The 21,656-nt window shown below is 35.8% G+C and overlaps 1 protein-coding gene across 1 annotated transcript in view; it reads left to right on the top strand.

The window, feature by feature from the left end:
* Positions 1-6,384, top strand: part of LOC131802078 (homeobox protein B-H2-like) — a 65,316-nt gene extending 58,932 nt beyond the window's left edge. The window contains exons 3-4 of the mRNA XM_059121433.1: positions 5,257-6,053; positions 6,134-6,384. Of these exons, the coding sequence (XP_058977416.1) occupies positions 5,257-5,953 (697 nt within the window). The 3' untranslated portion in view covers positions 5,954-6,053; positions 6,134-6,384. The remainder of the gene's footprint in view (positions 1-5,256; positions 6,054-6,133) is intronic.
* Positions 6,385-21,656: the final 15,272 nt, after the last annotated feature.

The following is a 21,656-nucleotide window of genomic DNA, read 5'->3' on the forward strand; positions in this document are numbered from 1 at the left end:
TTCAAATTGCATTGACATATGCATTAGTGGTAGCCAAGCTCCTTTGCATTTAGTAGCTTACGGTGGCTTATCATTCCTGTATTGTGTTTTTTAATGATGTTCTCTTTTGGGTATGCTGCCTCCCATGCCAGGCAGTTTGGTGGAGGCTTATACATAAATTGTTTCGTTTTTTATAGTCATTTATAGTTTCATTGGGTATTCCATAACGAATTGCATTGTTTGGCCATTGAAATCGAAACGAAACGTTTTCATTTTTATTTGTATTTTTTTACCACAAAAATGCTACTGAATCGAATTCGGAAGTGTGTGTGAGTTGGCGTTTTTTTGTCGATGAGTTTATTTTGTGGATAATATTTATGAAACATTTAGTGGTATTTTCCCAATGACATGCAAATATTTCAAAATAATAATATATAACTGTTTTGTGGTTTATTTGTAAGTTTTCTCAAAAGTTCTACCGTTTATAACACTTAAGTGCTTATATTCTTGGCTAAGTAGGCCATTATATTCAAAAAGGAGGGAAATATTAAATTAATGGATCGAAAAAGCCACTTTGTATCAATATCAAATGGATTCTCAATAAATATAGAAAAAAATATAGTATGAAGGAATATGCAGAATGAATGGCAAGGCAAGCATCATCATTTCGATAGCATCATCATTTTAAGAAGAATTACAATTTTTGGTATTTTCCTCTTAATTCTGTAAAGTAAAAAAGTCGGTCGGTTTTGCCGACAGCCAATGTTCGATTATTTAAAAATAATTTGACTTCTATTATGATTATTCAAATGTTTAACCCCTTATGCAGTAGGTTCCGAAGGAATGGGCCAATATTGGCCATTTCGTGTCGGACCTAAATAAATATGATATGGGTGCTAAGTTTGGACTGTGCTAGGTTTGGACTGGATTGTGTTGATGGAAATATTGGAATTTATCAAGTCTTGAATGGAATCGGATGTCAATTTCGCTTTTTATGATTATGATTCATTGATTTTCAAAATTTTGAAATTTGTGGGGGGAGGTATCAGAAGGAGTGGACCGATATATCCCATCTTCACAACGGATCTTTTGTTAGTGGAAATAATGAAATATGTGAAATATAAAGAGAACCTGATGCTTATTTCGGATTTTATAAACGTTTCGGTTATTCAAAACTTTGACCCTTTGTGGGGGAGGTACCAGAAGGAATGATTCAACCTCTACCGTTTTTTTAACAGATCCTATGTTGATAGAAATAATCAAATGTGCCAAGTCTAAATGGAATTCGATGTTACTTTTGCGTTTTATGAGCTTAATGGAGTTTCAAACTTTGTACTTTTGTGGGGGAGGTACTTGATTGAGTGGACCGATATTGTCCATTTTCACTCGTTTTTATACCCTACACCACATAGTGATAAGGATATTATGTCTTTGTGCATTTGTTTGTAACATGGAGAAGAAAGCGAGATAGACCCATTGTTACTCTTGAGAATCTTCAGATATTCACTTTCTGAGTCGATTTATACGTGCCAGTCCGTCTGTTTTTTTTTTTTATGATCAAAATTAGGGTCGCATTTATTATCCGATTGAGATGAAAATTTGCAACCATTCAATGCAATATGTATTTGGCCCAGGGACGAACCCTATTGAAATTGGTGAGTATCAGATCAGATTTAGATATAGTTCCCATATATCTTCAACCGTTTTCGGGTTAAACCAAATAGCTAATATAATCCCAAATGACCTGTATTTTGGTATATCCGACCCAATTCAGTCTAGAAGCAAGTACATCAAATTTGGAGAAAACCGGTTCAGATTTAGGGTTTTAAGCCCTTCACATGCGTAATATGCGCTTCACAAGAATATCAGCTCAAATGGACTGAATCTTGGCAATTACTAGCGAATTCATCCTATAAACCAGTACTTCAAGTTTGGTGAAAATCGATTCAAATATAGCTATGTCTCCCATATATAAGTTTTATCCGATTTGGGGTTTTAAGTCCCTCACAAGCGTAATATGCATTCGACAACAATGCAAATTGGTACAAGTTACCAGATGCAAACCAGAAATATCTCTGCCAAATTTTATCGAAATCGGTTCAGATTTGGATATAGCTCCCATAAATATCCTCAACCGATTTCGAGTTAATTGTGCACCAAATGACCAATATCAGTCCAAATGACCTGAATTTTTTTATCATATCGGACTGAATTCAGCTATAGCTCCCATATATAAGATTTTCTTCCGATTTGGTGTTTAAGTCCCTCACATTCGGAATATGCAGCGATGGTATTTGGTACCAGTTACCAGATGCAGCCCAAAAATACCTCTGCCAAATTTTATCAAAATCGATTCAGATTTGGATATACGTCCCATATAGTATATCTTCAACCGATTTCGGTTTAATTGTGCTCCAAATGGCCAATATCAGTCCAAACGGCCTGAATTTGAAAGTTGGTTCAGAAATAGCTATAGCTCCCATATATAAATTTTATCCGATTTGGTGTTTAAGTCCCTCACATATATATTCTTTATGCGATTTCCCCCCTGTTGATGGTGGATTTGCGACAAAGAGATGGTCTTGCAAAATGTGTGCTACAAGTGCTTGTAAATAGCACCATATTTGGTACAATTTTGTAGTGTGTACAGAATATAGTACCTAAAATCTGGAATTTTAAACTAGAGTCGCCGTACATGAGTAACCTGGACATATGAAGGTGGTTTCGGAAATGTGTACTATAATTGTACGAAAAGTACTGAATGGTACTATATTTGCTAGTGGGTGAAGGAGTAGAGATAAATTTCTGAAATTTGATTTTGAGATTGCTGATGGTATTTGTGTTCGAGGTTTGGCGGTGGTTTGGAAATACGTCCTATTTTTGTACGCAAAGTAAATTTGATATTGGGTGAAGGGATAGGGCTGGAATCCTCAAATTTGATACTGAGGTCTCTACTGGCATTTGGATCTAATATATATAGGTGGTTGTGGAAATGTGTACTGTAATTGTACGAGAAAAACGGAAATGTACTGCAGTTAGTGTTGCATGAAGAAGTAGAGCTGAAATACTGAAATTTGACATGATATGATATTTGATGTCACTGTTGACGTCTGTGGTTGAGAGGGGCTAGTTTTGGATATGTGTACTTGGGGAACTAAAGAGCTTAAATTTGATATTGAGGTCACGGTTGTTATCTGAGATACAGAGATTGTTTTGGAAATGTGTACTAGATTGGTTCGAAAAGTTCTGAATGTTACGAAATTTGGTATTGAATGAGGGAATAGAACTGGAATCCCGAAATCTGATATGGATGTCAATGTTGGTGTCTGTGGTTAAGATATGGAGGTGGTTTTGGGAAATGTGCGCTATAAGTGTACGAAAAGTACTAAGTAGCACTAAATTTGGTAATGGGTGAAGGAATAGAGGAATATGTCACTGTTGGTGTCTGTAAGGAGGTGGTTTAAAAAAATTTAATTTTTTTTTTTTAATTGATATTGAGATCTCAGTTGATATCTGGCTGTGGTGTATTTTTTCGAAAAGTAATTAGTGGTACTTATTTTGGTGTCTAGGATGTATTCACTGTTGATGTCTAGGATGAAAATATGTAGAAATTTTACTAAGTTTTTATTGGGTGATAGATAGACCACTGTTGGTTTATAGGGTTTACATTTGGAGAAGTTGAAATAGTTTTGGATAGAAAAATTGGATGTGAGTCCATTGTGCAATGGTCTTGCTAATATCCTCCTCCGTTAACTTAAAAATGAAAGATTTGGAAATTTTTTGATGTAAAAGGAATAATTGGAAATTATTCTTTCCGAAAAAGGAAAAACTTAAAATTAAATATGGCCCTAAAATTTGAATAAATAGTTAATTTTACAATTTTAAGCTGGACTTTTCGCTGACGAAGTAGCGGCGCTAGCTAGTCATTTATAAATGTACCTTCCCCGCAAATTTTGAAATTAAAGTCAGAATCCGATTTGTTACAAATCCCGGGCACAGTATTATTCGTATTATTTTTAGTGCGAAAATTTATTGTTGTAGTAATCTTCCTGTTCGTACCTCATCTTTAAAATATCCGATTTTCATAGAACTCAATATTTCTGCTCATATTATGTCTGTTGTGAAGATGGGATATCCATTTCCTTTTTAGTAGCTCTGCAGCAATGGGTCAACATTTAGAAAAAATAAACTTATACAAATGGGTTAGTTCGGTCGAGCTATTAATACCCTCCACAATTTGGGAGGAATAATAAATATACAAAAAAAAAAAATTAAAAAAGCAGCTAAGTTCGGCCGGGCCGAGCTTTAATACCCTCCACCATTTCGAAAGAACTTGAAAATTTTCCAAAAAAAAAAAAAAAAATCCGAAAACTACTACTTAAATGAAAACCATTATAAGGGGACTATACGAAGACGTGGCCCTGCACGAAATTTTTTGTCATAGGCTTGAGTGCCAATTACGAACTTCACATTTTATATACAAAATTTGTTACAATTACGGTGAATAATGCCGCAAAAATCATTGAAATTCGGAGTATCGAGATATCATATGGAGCTATATGAAAGAGGTGGACCTGCATACGAATTGTTTTGCCATAAGTTGTAGTACCCATTAAGACATGAAATTTAAAACGATTCCGGTGAATAATGTTGCTGAAATCGTCAAAATACTCACTATCGGGAGGTGCCGTTATATGGGGGCTATACGACGACGTAGACCTGCATACAAAAATTTTTGTCATAAGCTGTGGTACCCATTACGAACTTCAAATACGGAATTTGAAATAATGTCGTTAAAATCATGAAAATACCGAATATCGGGAGGTACCGTTATATGGGGGCTATACGAAAACTTGGACCTGCATACAAAAATGTTTGCCATAGCCCACAGTACCCATTGCGAAATTCAAATACGAAATTTTAAAAAATTCCGGTAAATAATGTCGCTAAAATCATGAAAATACTATAAATATCGGGAGGTACCGTTATATGGGGGTTATACGAAACGTGGACCGACATGATCCATTTACGAACTTAACCTGCCTACTGGTAATTATGCATGTATGCAAAATTGTAGCCATATATCTGAATTCGTTCGAAAGATAGCGTGATTACAACAGACAGAGAGACGGACAGACAGACAGACGGACATCGCTAGATCGTCTTACAATTTTACGCTGATCCAGAAATAATATACTCTCTAGATTTAAAATTTTGGAAGCTTAGCTTTGCCAGAGCAAAAAAAATTCTTAAAATGTCTTTCCCTTATCCTTTCAGAACCAAATGGAAACGACAGACGGCAGTGGGGTTGGAACTTTTGGCCGAGGCCGGAAACTATGCTGCCTTTCAACGACTCTACGGTGGCTCACCGTATCTCAGTGCATGGCCCTATGCTCACACCCCGCCAAGTCATCACCTGGGTACAAATTCCCCCATAGATTTATATTATCGTCAGGCGGCAGCAGCTGCAGTCTTACAAAAGCCCCTATCGTATCGTATGTATCCCTCTATGAGTCACATAAATCCACTATCCAGCAATGGTTTGGCTAGTATGCCTCTAACACCGACACCCATGTCTCAACTTAGTGCTTCCAATTCTTTGCAATCGCTTAGTAGCTATTATCACACGGCTACACAGGCATTTGGTTCTACAAACAGTTCTTCACCGACAAACAGTTCGCAACTACGCCACAATAAAAGTCCCAGCCGAAGTGGCGATGACAACGAGACGGAGGCGAGTAATCGCAAAAGTGTAGAAATTATTGAACGTTCCTGCAGTCCACCATTGAATCCGGGCAGTCCACCGGAAAGGCATGAATCTCATAAAACAACCGGTAGTAATAGTAGTTGCTCATCCATTGCCGTCAATAATAAAACAACAACAGTATCAGTCACAGCAACAACAACGTCAGCTACGGCGACCACTCTAAGCGATAATGAAGCGGATGATGAAGATGACGCCATCGAAGTGTGAAATGCATTCGAGCAACAGCCAACCATTTACGAAGCAACCTGCCATAAAATGTGTTTTTACGCGAACGTCAGTCAGTCAGGCCAATGCCATAGCAAAATAGGTGAGCATTTGATTGAGAATTTGATGAGCTGGAACCAGGTACTTTTAATAAGAATAATTCACTTTTTTTTCTAATTACAGAACAATGCTCTTCCCTGTGCAGGCGAGACAGACAGGGAGAGAGAGTTAACAAGTGGCAAAAAGATAGAAGCCAAATCTGCAGATGCCAAAGAATTCACACACGTTTTGAGACGTTTAAATGGATGAGGTGCTGAGATATTCGGAAGTCATGGGCTTCTGGTATAATTTCCGTGTATATGGATCTCAAATTATTATTTTGTATATAATTGTATTATAGTTAGATGATAGATAAATAATAAATAAACACAAATTGAAAATAAATCTTGAGTTTATATGCAATTCTACTGAACGACAAATTCTGATCGTACAAAAATACAGGAAAGCCGGAAATGTCGCCTTTTTATATCCTTAGCTATATTGCTAGAGAGAGTACATATCATTTGATACGGCCAAAACGTTCCTTATCGAACTAACGGTTTTAGACCCTACGTCGCCTTGGGCAAAATCCGTTTCAGGACATTTGGAGTCGATCTAGTGATGTCCGTCCCTCTGTCTGGCTGGCTGATTCTCGAAGGGAGTATTTGATCTAAACTTGGCTGGTGCGTCCGATAGCTCTCGAAGGAAGTGTTTAACCCAAACTTGGTACATCGTAATACTATTGTCAAACTTAGATCGAGTTCGGAGATGGGTAATATAGGTCCACTCCTCCCACACATAATGTCGACCTTTTTAAAGAAAATATTTCAATGAACAAAAATAGAAAGGATAATTCGATTTTGCTCCAACTTTGCAAATCCTAATATTTGCATCAGTGCTAGGTCAGGTGTGAAAATGGACACTATCGGTCCACTCCAAGTACCTCCCCTATAGGTCTCTTTGGACCAAATCCGTTTCAGGACATTTGGATTCGATCTAGCGATGTTCGTCCGTCCGTCTGTCTGGTTGGTACGCACGATAACTCTAGAAGGAAGTATCCGATTTGATCCAAAGTTGGTACATCGCAATATAATGGTCAAACTTAGATCGAGTTCGGAGATGGGCACTATCTGGTACCTCCCACACAAAATGTCAAAATTGTCAAAGAGAATAATTTTTTTGCACAGAAAGAGAAAGGATAATCCGAATTTTCTCCAACTTTGCGAATCCTAATATTTTCATCAATGATAGGTCAGGTGCGAAAAAATATCGGTCCACTCCATCAAGTTCATCTCCCACAAAGGGTTAAAATTTTGAATTATTACAACTCATATAAAATGTGTTGTAAGAGTCCGATTGTCTTCAAATTTTACACATCCCAATAATTTTATTAACCCAAGGTCTGGTGCCAAGATGGAATATATCGTCCACTCCTTCTGGTACATCATCCACAAACGGTCAAAATTTTCAAAAAAAAAAAAATAAATAATTCGACTTTGTTCCAATATTACAAATCCTAATATCTGCGTCAGTTTTAGGTCAGGTACAAAAATAGATAATATCGATCCACTCCATCAAGTGCCTCCCCACAATATTTTTATAAACCTAAGATCTGGTGTTAAGATGGAATATTTCTGTCCACTCCTTCTGATACCTTCCCCACAAGGGTCAAAGTATTCTATAACCAAACGTTTATAAAATCTGAAATAAGCATCAGATTCTTTTTATATTTCTCACATGGGATATATCGGTCCACTGCTTCTTGTACCTCTCCCACAAAGGCTGAACACTTTTAATAACCATTAAGCTTAAAATACGCGAAATTGACATCCGATTCTATTCAGACTTGGTACATTTCGATATTTCCATCAACATAAGATCGGACCATTTCTTCTGGTACCTACCCCACAAATGGTCAAAATTTTGAATAACCAAAACGATCATAAAATGCGAAATAAGCATTCGGTTCTCTACGAATTTCACATATGCCATTATTGTACCCTCCACCACAAGGTGGTCAGGTTATTATGTCTTTGTGCATTTGTTTGTAACATGGAAAAGGAAGCGAGATAGATCCATAGTTACTTTTGAGGATATTCATAGAATCACTTTCTGAGTCGATTTATGCATGTCAGTCCATCTGTCCATGTATTTTTGTGAACGAAATGCAGTTCGCATTTATCATCCGATTGAGATAAAATTTTCCAAACAATAGTTGTTTGACCCAAAGACGAGACCTATTGAAATTGGAGAGAATCGGTTAAAATTTAGATATAGCTACCATACATATCTTTAACCGTTTTCGGGTTAATTGTGCACCAAATGCCAAATATAAGTCCAAATGACCTGCATATTGGCATATCCCACCGAATTCAGTTTAGAAGCAAGTGCATTAAATTTGATTAAACTCGGTTTAGATATAGCAATAGCTCCCATATATATGTTTAAACATACTTCTGTCAACTATTATCGAGATCGGTTGTTTACAAGCGTACAAAAGTATTTTGGTGAGGATTTTCCAGAAAAAAAAAGTTATTCGTAATGGAATTTATATTTGGGTGGAAAACCAGAAGTGGCTATCGTCGGAGCACTCCAGCATTTAAATGTGAATAAATCTTTTGTGACTCTACCGTGATACTGGTAGCGTAGCCCGACGTCATGGAAGTAAACGAAACAAACCAGCAAAGTCAGCAGAAATGGTTCGAAAGTAAAGAAGCGATTTGATCGGAAACCAAAAGAGGCTCGTAAGCTGAACATATCGCAATGGACTCAAAAGAGCTAAAGAGTTGCTCCGCTTGGCAGAAAGTGATGAACCACCGAATTTGGTTTTGTCCGATGAGAAAACATTTGTTGTCCAGCAGTTTGTAAACAAACAAACTAATCGTGTTTACATGCCAGAGAGGTCAGCTGAAAATGTGCACCTTCGGTTGGCTCCAGAACTCAAGCGCCAGCCATGGTGATGGTGTGGGCCGCCATAACAGCCGATGGTCGCTCTCCGCTCGTATTAATCGACCGTGGCATCAGAATAAATTCCGAATATAATAGCGAAATATTCTGAAGTGTGTTTTAAAGCGTTGGGCACGAAAACATTTTAGCCGCAGACGTTGGACATTCCAACAGGACTCAGCACAGCGAGAATGGTTACAAAATGAGGTTCCTCGTTTCATCGCGCGCAATCGCCACCAAAATCTCGGGATTCCAATCCCGGCCGAACTTATAATTCCCTCCACCTTAGCGTAAAGGTAACATTAGAACCCATTATGCCCCACAAATACCAATTTTTAGACATAATCGTGGAAAAGTGTGACAAAAATCATCAAAATACCAAAAATCGGGAGGTATCGTTATATGGGGGCTACACCAAATTGTGAGCTCTTCCTTACAATATTTTACCACACGAAATAGGACATATTATGACCTACAAATACCAATTTTCAGATAAATTCGTGAAAAAATGTGGCAAAAATCATCAAAATACCGAATATCTGGAGGTACCGTTATATGGGAGCTATACCAAAACGTGGACTTATACAAACAATGTTTCTCCACCGCAGCTGGAACCCATTATGACCAACAAATACCAATTTTAAGACAAATCCTTAAAAAAATGTGACAAAAATCATCAAAATACCGAAAATCGGGAGCTACTGTTATATGGGGACTATACCAAAACGTGGACAGATGTTATTTCCGATTTGATGTTATTTCCGACATTTAAAAAAAAGTGTAAAAATTATGGCGTTTGACTTTGTTGCAGTTTTTTATTTCACCCTGTATATTATGATGTTAGGGTGATTCTTTTCCAATCTCAACACTTTATGTTTATTTTAATTTTCCTTCTCCGTTTAAGTGGAATTTGCAGAAACTTTCTACCAAAGTTTGCCGATCGTTTAAGGGACCTGTTGTCGTCGAGTCTCTCGAGAACTTTCGGGAACTATGGCGGGGAAAATTACCATCAAAATTAGTTTTGATTGAAACCCATATTTGAATTGATTTCATAAGACAAGCAATTTATTTAAAACCAACACATTTCGTCATGAAAGTGTGCTGATAAATATTTCTAGCAATCTCAGTTCCTTTGCTTATCTTGTGGCAAGCACTTTGCATAATTGCATCAAAAGCTGACACCAATCTGTATATAATAAAGACAATTAAATGGATTTGTAAATACGTATCAGTCATAAATTAATTAATAAACAATTCATGTGTCATTGTTTTCATTGCTGCAAATACCTGAAACTGTCAGATGCAGTGTTAAGCTTGTTAATTAACAATGAAAAGATATTGCTTTTGACGGGGCCACAACAATGACGGCAAGAAATTTTTGCAGCTCAATTAAGCACTGCAGTATTTAACGGAAACTTGCTTCTGGAGAAATGATTTCTTTGTTTATTTTATTTTGCGGATTAAAGAGTTAAAGGGTTTGGGTTATTTGCAATTCTGAATACCTCCCCACCCAATCTTCAGATAGTAACCATCGATTTCTCTTATTTTGCCGCTCATTGTGATTATTTCTTGGCAAATTCCCCTGCTTAAATATCAATTCAAAACACTTCGGATCGTTTAAAAACGTGTAACTTAATTAGTCGATTGTTTTGAACTGACACTTATGGTGTCATGGCATGTTATTGGTTTTTATTCGAATTTCGTTCCACTTTCGGTAAAACTGGAATTAATTCAAAAGGAACTGCAATAACATTACCAATGATTTTATGTGTCCATATTTCATATAGGATAGACTATATTTGGATAAAAACGTAAGGTGTTAAAAACCCGAATTAACATCAACACGTATTTTTGGTTTAATAAAATACATAAATATCGAAAATTATTGTGACAAGAAGGCAAAAAAAAAAAAAAAAAAAAAATCGATGACATTGTGTTGACATATTATTTTCCAGAATGATACCTAAATCTTACATTTTATGAGACTGTTTTAATTAATTTTTAAAAGATAATTAGCAGGATTATTGGGGTATAATTATAGCTAAAGGCTTGGGATTAATATTGAAATGTGAGTTAAACAAACTTCGCCAGAAAAAAAAAAAACGAGTGAAAAGATTTATTAAAAAAGAAAATCGTAAATGGTGTTCAGATCCCTTAGCTAAGGATGTCTAAAATCTAGGGTTAAAACTCATTATTACCTTGCACTGAGGCTCATCTTTGGTGGATGACGGTTTAGTAAACTGTATAGCTCGTAACAGGCAAAAATAGTCAGTAGTAAGTATTTCGAATAAGTATTTAGTCTAGAGCGCACAAAAGGCCTATACTGGCTTAAGTGTATGCCCAACAGGGCATGCGGCGAATTGCTTCGCCCCTCTTTTCAACCTAACCTAACTTAACCTAAGTGTTTCGAGATAAACTGCTTCCAAAGCAATAATATATACAAATTCCTACAATTATACACTTGCCGAAATTAGAGTATCGTTGCTTCGCTAATAACACTGTGCAACACAAACAAGAAAAAAACTGTAATTTCGGCCGGGAAGAACTGTGAATACCGTCCACCATTTGGAATGCATAAGCAACTTCTGTCATAAGACATTACAAAATTCAAATGCGAAACTTAAAAGAAAAATTCGGAGAATAATGTAGCTAAAATCATCAAAATACCGAATGTAGGGGGCTAACCCAAAACGTGGACCTCCACAGACAATTTTCTGTCATATTCTGTAGTATCCATTAAGAACCTCAAATACTAAATTTGAAAGAATTCCGGTGAATAAAGTCGCTAAAATCAACAAATACCGAATATCGGGAGGTGACGTTATATGGGGGCTATACCAAAACGTGGACCTGCAGAGACAATTTTTTTGTCATATTCGGTAGTATCCATTACGATCTTCAAATACCAAATTTGAAACAATTCGGTGAATAAGGTCGCTAAAATCATCAAAGTACCGAATAACTGGAGTTGCCATTATATGGTGGGTATAGGAAGACGTGGACCTGCACAGGAAATTTTTTATCTTAAACTGTATTATACATTACGATCTTCAAATACCAAATTTGAAGCAAATCCGGAGGATAATGTCGCTAAAATCACCGAAATACCGAATATAAGGGGGTACCATTATATGAACAGAACATTTTCTGTCAGAGGCTGTATTGTCCATTACGGACTTTAAGTACTAAATTTTAAACAATTCCGGTAAATAATGTCGCTAAAATCATCAAAATACCGAATATAGGCAGGTGCCGTTATATTGGGGTCTATATGACGACTTTTACCTGCGTAGGCATTATGGACTACAAATAGAAAAATGTGGCCTAAATCGTAAAAATGCCGAATATCTGCAGTCACCGTGGACCTATATAGACAACGATATGTACAAAATACCGAATATCGGAAGTTACTGTTTTATTGGCTGTATAGGAAAACATGGACTTATAATACAATGATTTGCCACCGGAGCTAGAAACCATTATGAACAACAAGTACAAAGTTATAGACAATTACCTTACATAAAAGGATAAATCGTCGAAATAACGATATCAGAAGGTACCGCCATATGGGTGGTATATTTAAACGTGGACTAACTGATCAGACTATATTTACACGGAGGGAAAATTGCCTATCTAACATATTTCTCCAAACATATTTTGCAGAAAACATATATATGTTACCATGGGGTAAGGCAGGGAATACCTAGATCTCGGAAAGAGCCACCAATCCTCATCAGTTCCCATGTTTCTTGTCTGGGATATTCTCCCCAGAAGTTTTTGCCAAGTGACGAGATGGTAAGCTCAATAGAAGAGGAACCAAGCGCCGGCCATGGTGCTGGTGTGTGCCGCCATAAAACCGATGGTCGCTCTCCACTCGTATTGATCGACCGCAAGCATCAGAATAAATGCCGAATATTATCGCGAAAATATTCTGGAAGGGGTATTAAAGCCTTGGGCACGCATACTTTTTGGCCACAAACCTTGGACATTCCACTCAGCACGCGTAAAAAAGCAGTAAGTATCCTCCACCATTTGGAACGAATTAGAAAATTTTCAAAATATAAAATCCATTAATAATTCTGTTAAAATCTTTAAAATATTTAATATCGGAAGGTGCCTATATAGGGGGGGGGGGGGGGGTGATATAGGATATTGTGGACCTATATAGACAATTTCCTTTCAGACAATTCCGTTGAAATATGTATCTAAAATCATCAAAATACTGAATATCGGTGGGACATATATGGGGGTTAACGATATCGTAGACCTATATAGGTAATTCTCTTCCGAGGTATAAAGTACCCACTAGGGACTCCTTGTGTGGAATTTCATACAATTCCATTGCAAAATGTGGCTGATATTATCAAAATATCGAATATCGGGGGGTACCGGTATATGGGGGATATACGATATCGTGGACCTACATGGACAACTCTCTTTCAGGGGTTAAAGTACTCACAAAAACTTCTTGTGTAGAATTTCAGGACAATTACATTGAAAGATGTGTCTAAAATCATCAAAATCACGAATATAGCGGGGTACCGTTATATGGGGGCTATACGATATCGTGGATATATATAGATAATTCTCTTCCGAGGTATAAAGTACCCACTTGGGACTCCTTGTGTGGAATTTCAGACAATTTCACTGAAAAATGTGGCTGACATCATCGAAATACCGAATATAGGGGGGTACAGTTATATGGGGGCTATACGAACTTGACCTGCCTGCAGACAAAAGATAGATCTGTGCAAAATTTTAGCTTACTATCTTAATTCGTTTAGACTGTAGCGTGATTACAACAGACGGACATACGGACGGGCAGGGCTAAATCGTCTTTTACGCTGATCAAGAATATATATACTTTGTTGGGTCTAAAATGATTATTTCGATGAGTTACAAACGGAATGACGAACTTAATATACCCTCCAAAGTATGTGGAGGGTATAAAAAATTGTAAAAATTATGGCTCTTGACTTTGTTGCAGTTTTTATCTCACCTTGTATATTTTCGACCTATTTCGCTTATTGGTCTACAAATAAATTCGTCAAATAATGTCGAAATGGGTTCAGATTTACATCCAAGATCCTAAATAAGTTTTCGGTCGATTTTATGTAATTGATGCTTAAAATATTCATATATAAAATTTTGAATGCATATAGAAGCGCACCGGTTTAAGCTAGTGTTAATATGATTTACATCGGACCCCATCTCACCCAGAACTCGTTCTTCTCATTGCTAGAATTATTATATTATTTTAGTTTATTCCCCCATCAACAAAAAAAAATTGTTTTATTTGAATACCAAAGCATTTTGTTATTCATTTTTCATCAAAAATGTATTTCTGATCGGCAAAACTAATTCTAATTTATTATCGAAATTTCAAGCTTTAATGTATCCATTTATTATTGATTAGAAAAGCAATTCTAGCTAACAAATATTTATATTAAACAAATCTAATACAAATTCATGAATTTGAATTCGAATTTAAAATGTGTGTGTGTTATATTTCGTTACCTTTTTTTTTTGTCATTTCCAAACTCAAAAACCGTTTATAATAAATTTGTTTCATTAACGAAAATCAATTTATAAAAGTAGACCTTTTAGCAAACAATAACAATAAAAAGAAATTTAAATAAAGCCATTAAGAAAACATCAAAATATACAAAAATATACGCACATGCATGCCTACATACATACGTACATACATACAGACGGACGGACAGACAGACAGAGAGACAATTCGAATGGATACCTTCCTACTAAGTATGTTTAAACATATGTCAACTTTATCATATCGGAGGCAGACATAAGCGAATATTTCACACTCACATTTCAATGAAAACTTGGTAAAAATTCAAAAACCCACACACACATATACATACACACGGACACACTGACACTCACACACAAAACGTGGTAATAAATGTTTTCACGCTTTAAATGTGTTAAGAATAGCATTTAAATTCGTTATCTTTTGGATACTTAATAAAAATACTTACCTAAAGTTGAACTTCGGGCGTCATCTTCTTTTAGGCGCGATCTCTCACTCACCTAACTAACCCCCAAAGGGAGAGAAGGTGCCTTTGTTTTTGGAGGGGGAAGATGAAGCCATAATATATACACACACCTCATTTTTTTCCAAGACCCATTAAATACGTGATTTCACTTAAGAGCCTCTTTCATCCCATTCAAAATTTCAACCCAATTTAAAGCAACAACAACAACCACACAACAGCGACGTCAATGAAAGCCAAACCAAAAACGATATAAATTCATTTTGAAATCGTTCGTATTGGGTGAATGTGTGCCGATAGGTGAACGTTTAAAACGATTTTAAAGTCATTTATAAAATTAAGAAGATGCCCCAACAACACCATGAAAAATGTCCACTTCTTGCGGACGCCGAATACGATCGTTGTATACCAAGACTTCACATAAAAATTCCAAAACTGATCTTTCGATTAGGAGAACAAATTAAAGCAACGAATAACTATTTTATTTATTTATGAGGCTACAATTTTGGAATACCATTGTTTTCACAATATCGATATGTACTATGAACAGTCATTTTTGGAGCTTTGGAGTCAAATTGAATTTTATAAATTCTTACAGCCTATTTTTTTTTCGCAAAATTGGTCGAATAAAAACATATTTTCTTTGGAAAGGAAGGTGCATTAAATTTAAATTTAATTAAACCCAACATTTTTGATGCAGACCCATGAGATTTGGCACAATACATTGTCCCTAGAATGTTTTGAATTGAAAACAAGTAGAAAAATATTAAGTTCGGACGGGCCGAACTTTTAATACCCTCCATCTTAGGGCAACGGAAACATTAAAACCAATTATGACCCACAAATACCAATTTTTAGACATATTCCTGGGAAAATGTGGCAAAAATCATCAAAATACCGAATATCGGGAGGTACCGTTAACATGGACCTATACATGCAATGTTTCGCCACCGCAGCTAGAATCCGCTATGGCCAGCAAATACTAATTTGAAGACAAACCCATGAAAAAATGCGGCAAAAATCATCAAAATAAACAATATCGGGAGGTACCGTTATATGGGGGCTATACCAAAACGTGGACCTGCAATATTTCGCCACCGCAGTTAGAGCCCACTATGACCAACAAATACCAATTTTTAGACAAATCCATGAAAAAATGCGGCAAAAATCATCAAAATACCGAATATCGGGAGGTACCGTTATATGGGGACTATACCAAAACGAGGACCGATATATGTCATTTTCAATACCAACCATCCTAGACACAATACAAATTATTCTGCTAAATTTTGGCACTCTACGTCAAACAATTTGGCCTGTATCGTGATTTCACCAGACAGACAGACGGACATCGTTAAATCGACTTAGAATTTTATGCTGATTATTAATATATATACATTATGGGGTCTACGACGAATATTTAGACATGTTACAAACGGAATGACAAAGTTAATATACCCTCCTTTCCAAGGTGGAGGGTATAATGAGAAAACGGTACCTCCAGATATTCGGTATTTTAAATTATTTTAAAGGAATTATTCCAAATTTGGTATTACGGCTAAGGTTTCTACTTCTGGTGGCTACACGCAGAAAAATACACGTTCGAAATATATTTGGATCCAAGTATGTATATATTTGGGGCTGCTTGCAAACAAATATATATATATATATATATATATATATATATATATATATATATATATATATATATATATATATATATATATATGCAAACATATTATGCTTGGGTCGAAATATATATATGTGTTTGCAACATTTTGTAACATATTTACCATCATTCCGGGCAGTATCTGATGCCCGGTACCAAATATCATTCTTGTGGATGGATCGAATGAAAAATATATATGGGAGCTATATCTATATTTGAACCGATTTTCTCGAAATTTGATTTACTTCTTCTAGACTGAACTCGGTGGGATGTACCAAAATACAGGTCAGTTGGATTTATATTAACCATTTGGTATACAATTAACCCGAAATCAGTGGAAAATAAATATGGGAGCTATATCTGAAACTGATCTGATTATCACAAATTTCAACAGGGTTCGTACTTGGGCCAAACAAATATTGATTGCAAAATTTCATCTCAATTGGATATTAAATGCGACATGCATTTTGTTTACAAGATGGACGAACAGACGGACCGACATGCATAATTCGACTCAGAAAGTGATTCTATAAAGATCCTCAAAAGTAATTATAGGTCTATATTGGTTCCTTCTCCAGGATACAAACAAATGCACAGAGATGTAATATCCTTACCACTATGCTCCCATATATATGCTTTTTTGAAAGTCCCCCACATTCATAATATGCATTTGAAAACAATAATATTTAATACCAGACATCTGTAACAGCCCATAAATACATTTGTCAAATTTTATCAAGATCGGTTCAGATTTGGATATAGTTCCCATATATATTCTTAATCCGATTTCAGTTTTATTGTGCAAATAATGTCTAATATCAGCTCAAATGAAGTGAAATTCGGGACGTAAGTTTCCATTTGTGAAACTCGGGTACGATATATATTTTTATACCCTCCACCATAGTATAGAGGGTATATTAAGTTTGTCATACCGTTTGTAATACCTCGAAATATAAATTTTAAACCCCACGAAGTACATATATTCTTGATCAGCATAAAATTCTATGTCGATTTAGCAATGTCCGTTTGTCTGTGAAATCACTCTAGCTTCCGAACGAAATGAAGTAGGTTGATAAAATTTTACTCAAATGTGTATTATGTCTACAGGACTTTTGGTATTGAAAATGGGCCATGTAGGTCTACGTCTTCGTATAGCCCCCATATAACGGTATCTCCCGATATGCGGTATTTTGATGATTTTAGCGATATTATTTTCCGGAATTTTTTCAAATTTGGCATTTGAAGTTCCTAATAGATACTACAGTATAAAACAGAAAATGGGACCACGTCTTCGTATAGCCCCCATACAACGGTACCTCCCGAAATGCGGTATTTTGATGATTTTAGCGACATTATTTTCCGGAATTGTTTCAAATTTGACATTTGAAGTTCGTAATAGATACTACAGCATAAAACAGAAAATGGGCCATGTAAGTCCACGTCTTCGTATAGCCCCCATATAACGGTACCACCCGATATTCGGTATTTTGATGATTTAAGCGACATTATTTACCGGAATGGTTTCAAATTTGGTATTTGAATTTTGTAATGGATACTACAGCCTATGACAGAAAATTGTCTGTGCGCGGTAAACGACTTCGTATAGCCCCCATATAAGGGTACCACCCGATATTCGGTATTTTGATGATTTTAGCGACATTATTCTACGGAAATTTGGGAGTTGAAGTTTTGAAATGGTAGTATCCATTTCCCTATGACCCAACTCTGTCCAGGTCCACGTTTTGGTATAGCCCCCATAAAATAGTTCTTCCCTATATTCGGTATTTTGATGGTATTAGCTACATTATAAACAGTTTTTGAAGTTTCGCATTTGAATATTGTAATAGCTTGTGACAAAAGTTGACTATGTAGGTCCACGTCGTCGTATAGACCCTAATATTCGGCTACATTCGGTATTTCTATAATTTTAACAGAATTTTTAAAGGGTTTTATATTTTTTTTTGAAAATTGTCAAATTCGTTTCAAGTAGTAGAGGGTATTCGAATTTCGGCCTGGCCGAACTTACAACTTTTTTACTTGTTTAATATAATCTTTTTCGAAGTCATATCATGCACTCCATAGAAATATTATTTGGTATAAAAGACTTAAATGTCTCCGTCAAAATTATTGATCAGAACTGGATAGGTTATGGGAGTTCCATCTGAAACAAAACTATAACTGCTCTAAAGTCAAACGTTGATTTGGTGGTATGATCTACTTCAAATAATTTTTTTGTTACGGGAGCTCTGCTAAATATGCATAGTGGTGTAGGATATCATATAGTCGGCCCTGCCCGACTTTTGACTTTTTCTTACTGTTAATATTGGAGATTTATATGCAATGCAGAAATTCCATTTGCAGGCCCTTCCCATAAAAATAACATTTTTATTGAGTTCGGGATAACTTATGTTCTACCACATTCAACATATTTTGAAAAGTCTTGTAAATTACTTCCCCTTAAGGTTAAAACACAAATACTCTTATCCCTCTACTGGGCTCTGCCGGCTATTGTCCTTTTTGATTGGATTGGCAGCATTTAAGAGATTTTACTCTACCTAGCTACAGCAAATATTCACATGTTGCACATTTATTTTACAAGAAACGGCCTACGTCCTACCAAATCTGTACCTCTTACATGCCAGGTGTGACCAAGAAAAAATCTAAATTTCTTTAAGACTTTATAAAAAAAAATAGCTAATATAATGGCATATTTCAGCATTTATAAACCATTTTAAGATTATGATTTCTTTTGTGATAAAAAAATAACTTTTTGAAACACTTCTTTTTTACGAAATCCCTAATGCATTACATAATTGATCAATGGCCTCGATACAAAGCAACAAAAGAAAAAGGAAACACTTCTCGATACAATTGCTAACACATTTTGACGTAAAAATCAGGACATTTCTGTAACAAGAAAACAATGCAAGAAAGGTCTCCTGAATCTGTAAGTATGTCACACATGCGTGTCTGGTTGAGTGTGTATGTGTGTGGGAAACATGAGAAATAGACGTTTAACCTTAAAATCCATGCGAAAATCCATAAGAAAGGATTTCCTATAGTCACGATACTGAAGCCAGAACCCAAAAAAAGCAGAAACAAAAACAAAAAATTGAAACAAATAAAACATCACAAAGCCAAAGTACTTAAGGGGGGAAAGAATCCGGCTAAAAAAGAACAATTCAGGATAACAAAGAAGAACAAATACAACAACACACTCAAAAGGGGGTAGATTTGGTATAACTCAATAACTCTCATACATGAGATTTTCAAGTATCTGCCGGAGGGTTGACTTGTATATCGTTGATGACGTTGCGTGCGGAAGGAAGCTAAACTGTGAAAAAAGGATTTCATGCTGAAGCTTCGGATGTGTTTTTGGTTGGTTGTTGAATTAATACTGTTGCTTGGGTTTACGACGATGATGATGACGACGTCGATGATGTTGCTGTTCATTTCGATGGGTGTTGATTCGGATGAGTATGGGGTTGGATGGCCACTTAAAAGTATATTAGGCGAAAATTATGGGTTATGCTTTGATTGGACTTCTCTTCCCCATCTCTTGTTGGCTGTTCTATTCACTATTGATTTATGGTTATTTACATAATTTTTATGGTTTCCACAATAATTCTATTTATGTTGTCGGGGTTGACTTCGTTCTATGCGTATGCTAATAAAAAAGTAGAAAGAATATTTAAATTCACATTCATTAGGAAGCTAAGGGCTTGCGAAGTTTTTGCAAAGGGGTTTCGTGGGTAGCGCCGATGTGAAATATTTTAAGGAATCATTTTGGACATTTAAAAGAATTTTAGGACTTCGTATCTGTGACCCAGTATTCTTGTCCTCATATTACATGCCGCATTTCTGTGTCCATTTATGATGAAATCTATCATTAGATTCTTTCAGCCGAGGTTTAGATTTATATAAATCTATCATTCTACCACCTAACATTTGATGTTGATTTGATGTTTATGACCCTATAGTAATTATTAAAGAATGTCTACATAAAGCATACTTCTAAAGGTTCTCCTATTAAATTCTTATAGATTGAAGACCTTGCATAAAGTCCATAACTCAAAATGGAGTAAAACTAATTTCAAGTTGGATAAAATATATAGGGTGAGAAAAAAAACTGAGTCAAACGCCATAATTTTTACATTTTTATACCCTACACCACTGTGTATTGGGGGTATTATAAGTTTGATTGGGCCAAAAATTATGAAACACCTCGAAAAATTGGTTTTCCACATAGGAAAGTATATATGGATCTTCCTATCTCGCCGAGCTGAGTCGATCTAGCTATGTATGTCCGTCCGTCCGTCTGTCCATGTTAATTTGTAATCACTCTACAGGTCGCAATTAGCACCCGATCTTCAAGAAATTTAGAATGGAGGTTGGGCTAGGGCCAGAATATAAGCCTATTGCTCTTGGAGATGATCGCATAATAAAAAGAGGTTGAAATGGACCAAAAACTGAAAAACTGAAACTGGGTTGGGCAGAAGCCTTCCAATTTTGATGGTCATCGGGTAATATTTAGTGGGTAAATATATCATAACATTTGTGTTAATTTAAATAAAAGTCAAATTTTCCATTAAACCGCGAATATTTTAATCCCAGCGAAATCACAAACAGACGAACAGGTCAATTCCGACCGTTACGTAGATGCCGATAGTAAATATATCGGATATATATAGCGAAATATAAACAATATGTATATACAAAGGAAAGGGATGTTAGCTAGAATGCTTATATCTCGAGAATGGTTAGACCGATTTTGACAAATTTTGTCAATTTTCAATGCCCTCTTGGCATAAAAAATTGAGTCTAAAAAAATCGCATAAAAAGATGCCAATAATAATGTTGTAGTATTTTGTGATATGTTTTTATTATACCCTACAACACTATGTGTTGGGGGTATTATAAGTTTGATTGGGCCAAAAATTATGTAACACAACGAAATATTGGTTTCCCACATAGGAAAGTATATATGGATCTTCCTAGCTCGCCGAGCTGAGTCGATCTAGCTATGTATGTCCGT

The sequence above is a fragment of the Musca domestica genome, unplaced genomic scaffold, assembly GCF_030504385.1.
Source record: "Musca domestica strain aabys unplaced genomic scaffold, Musca_domestica.polishedcontigs.V.1.1 194, whole genome shotgun sequence".
In the NCBI taxonomy this organism is placed as follows: Eukaryota; Metazoa; Arthropoda; class Insecta; order Diptera; family Muscidae; genus Musca; species Musca domestica.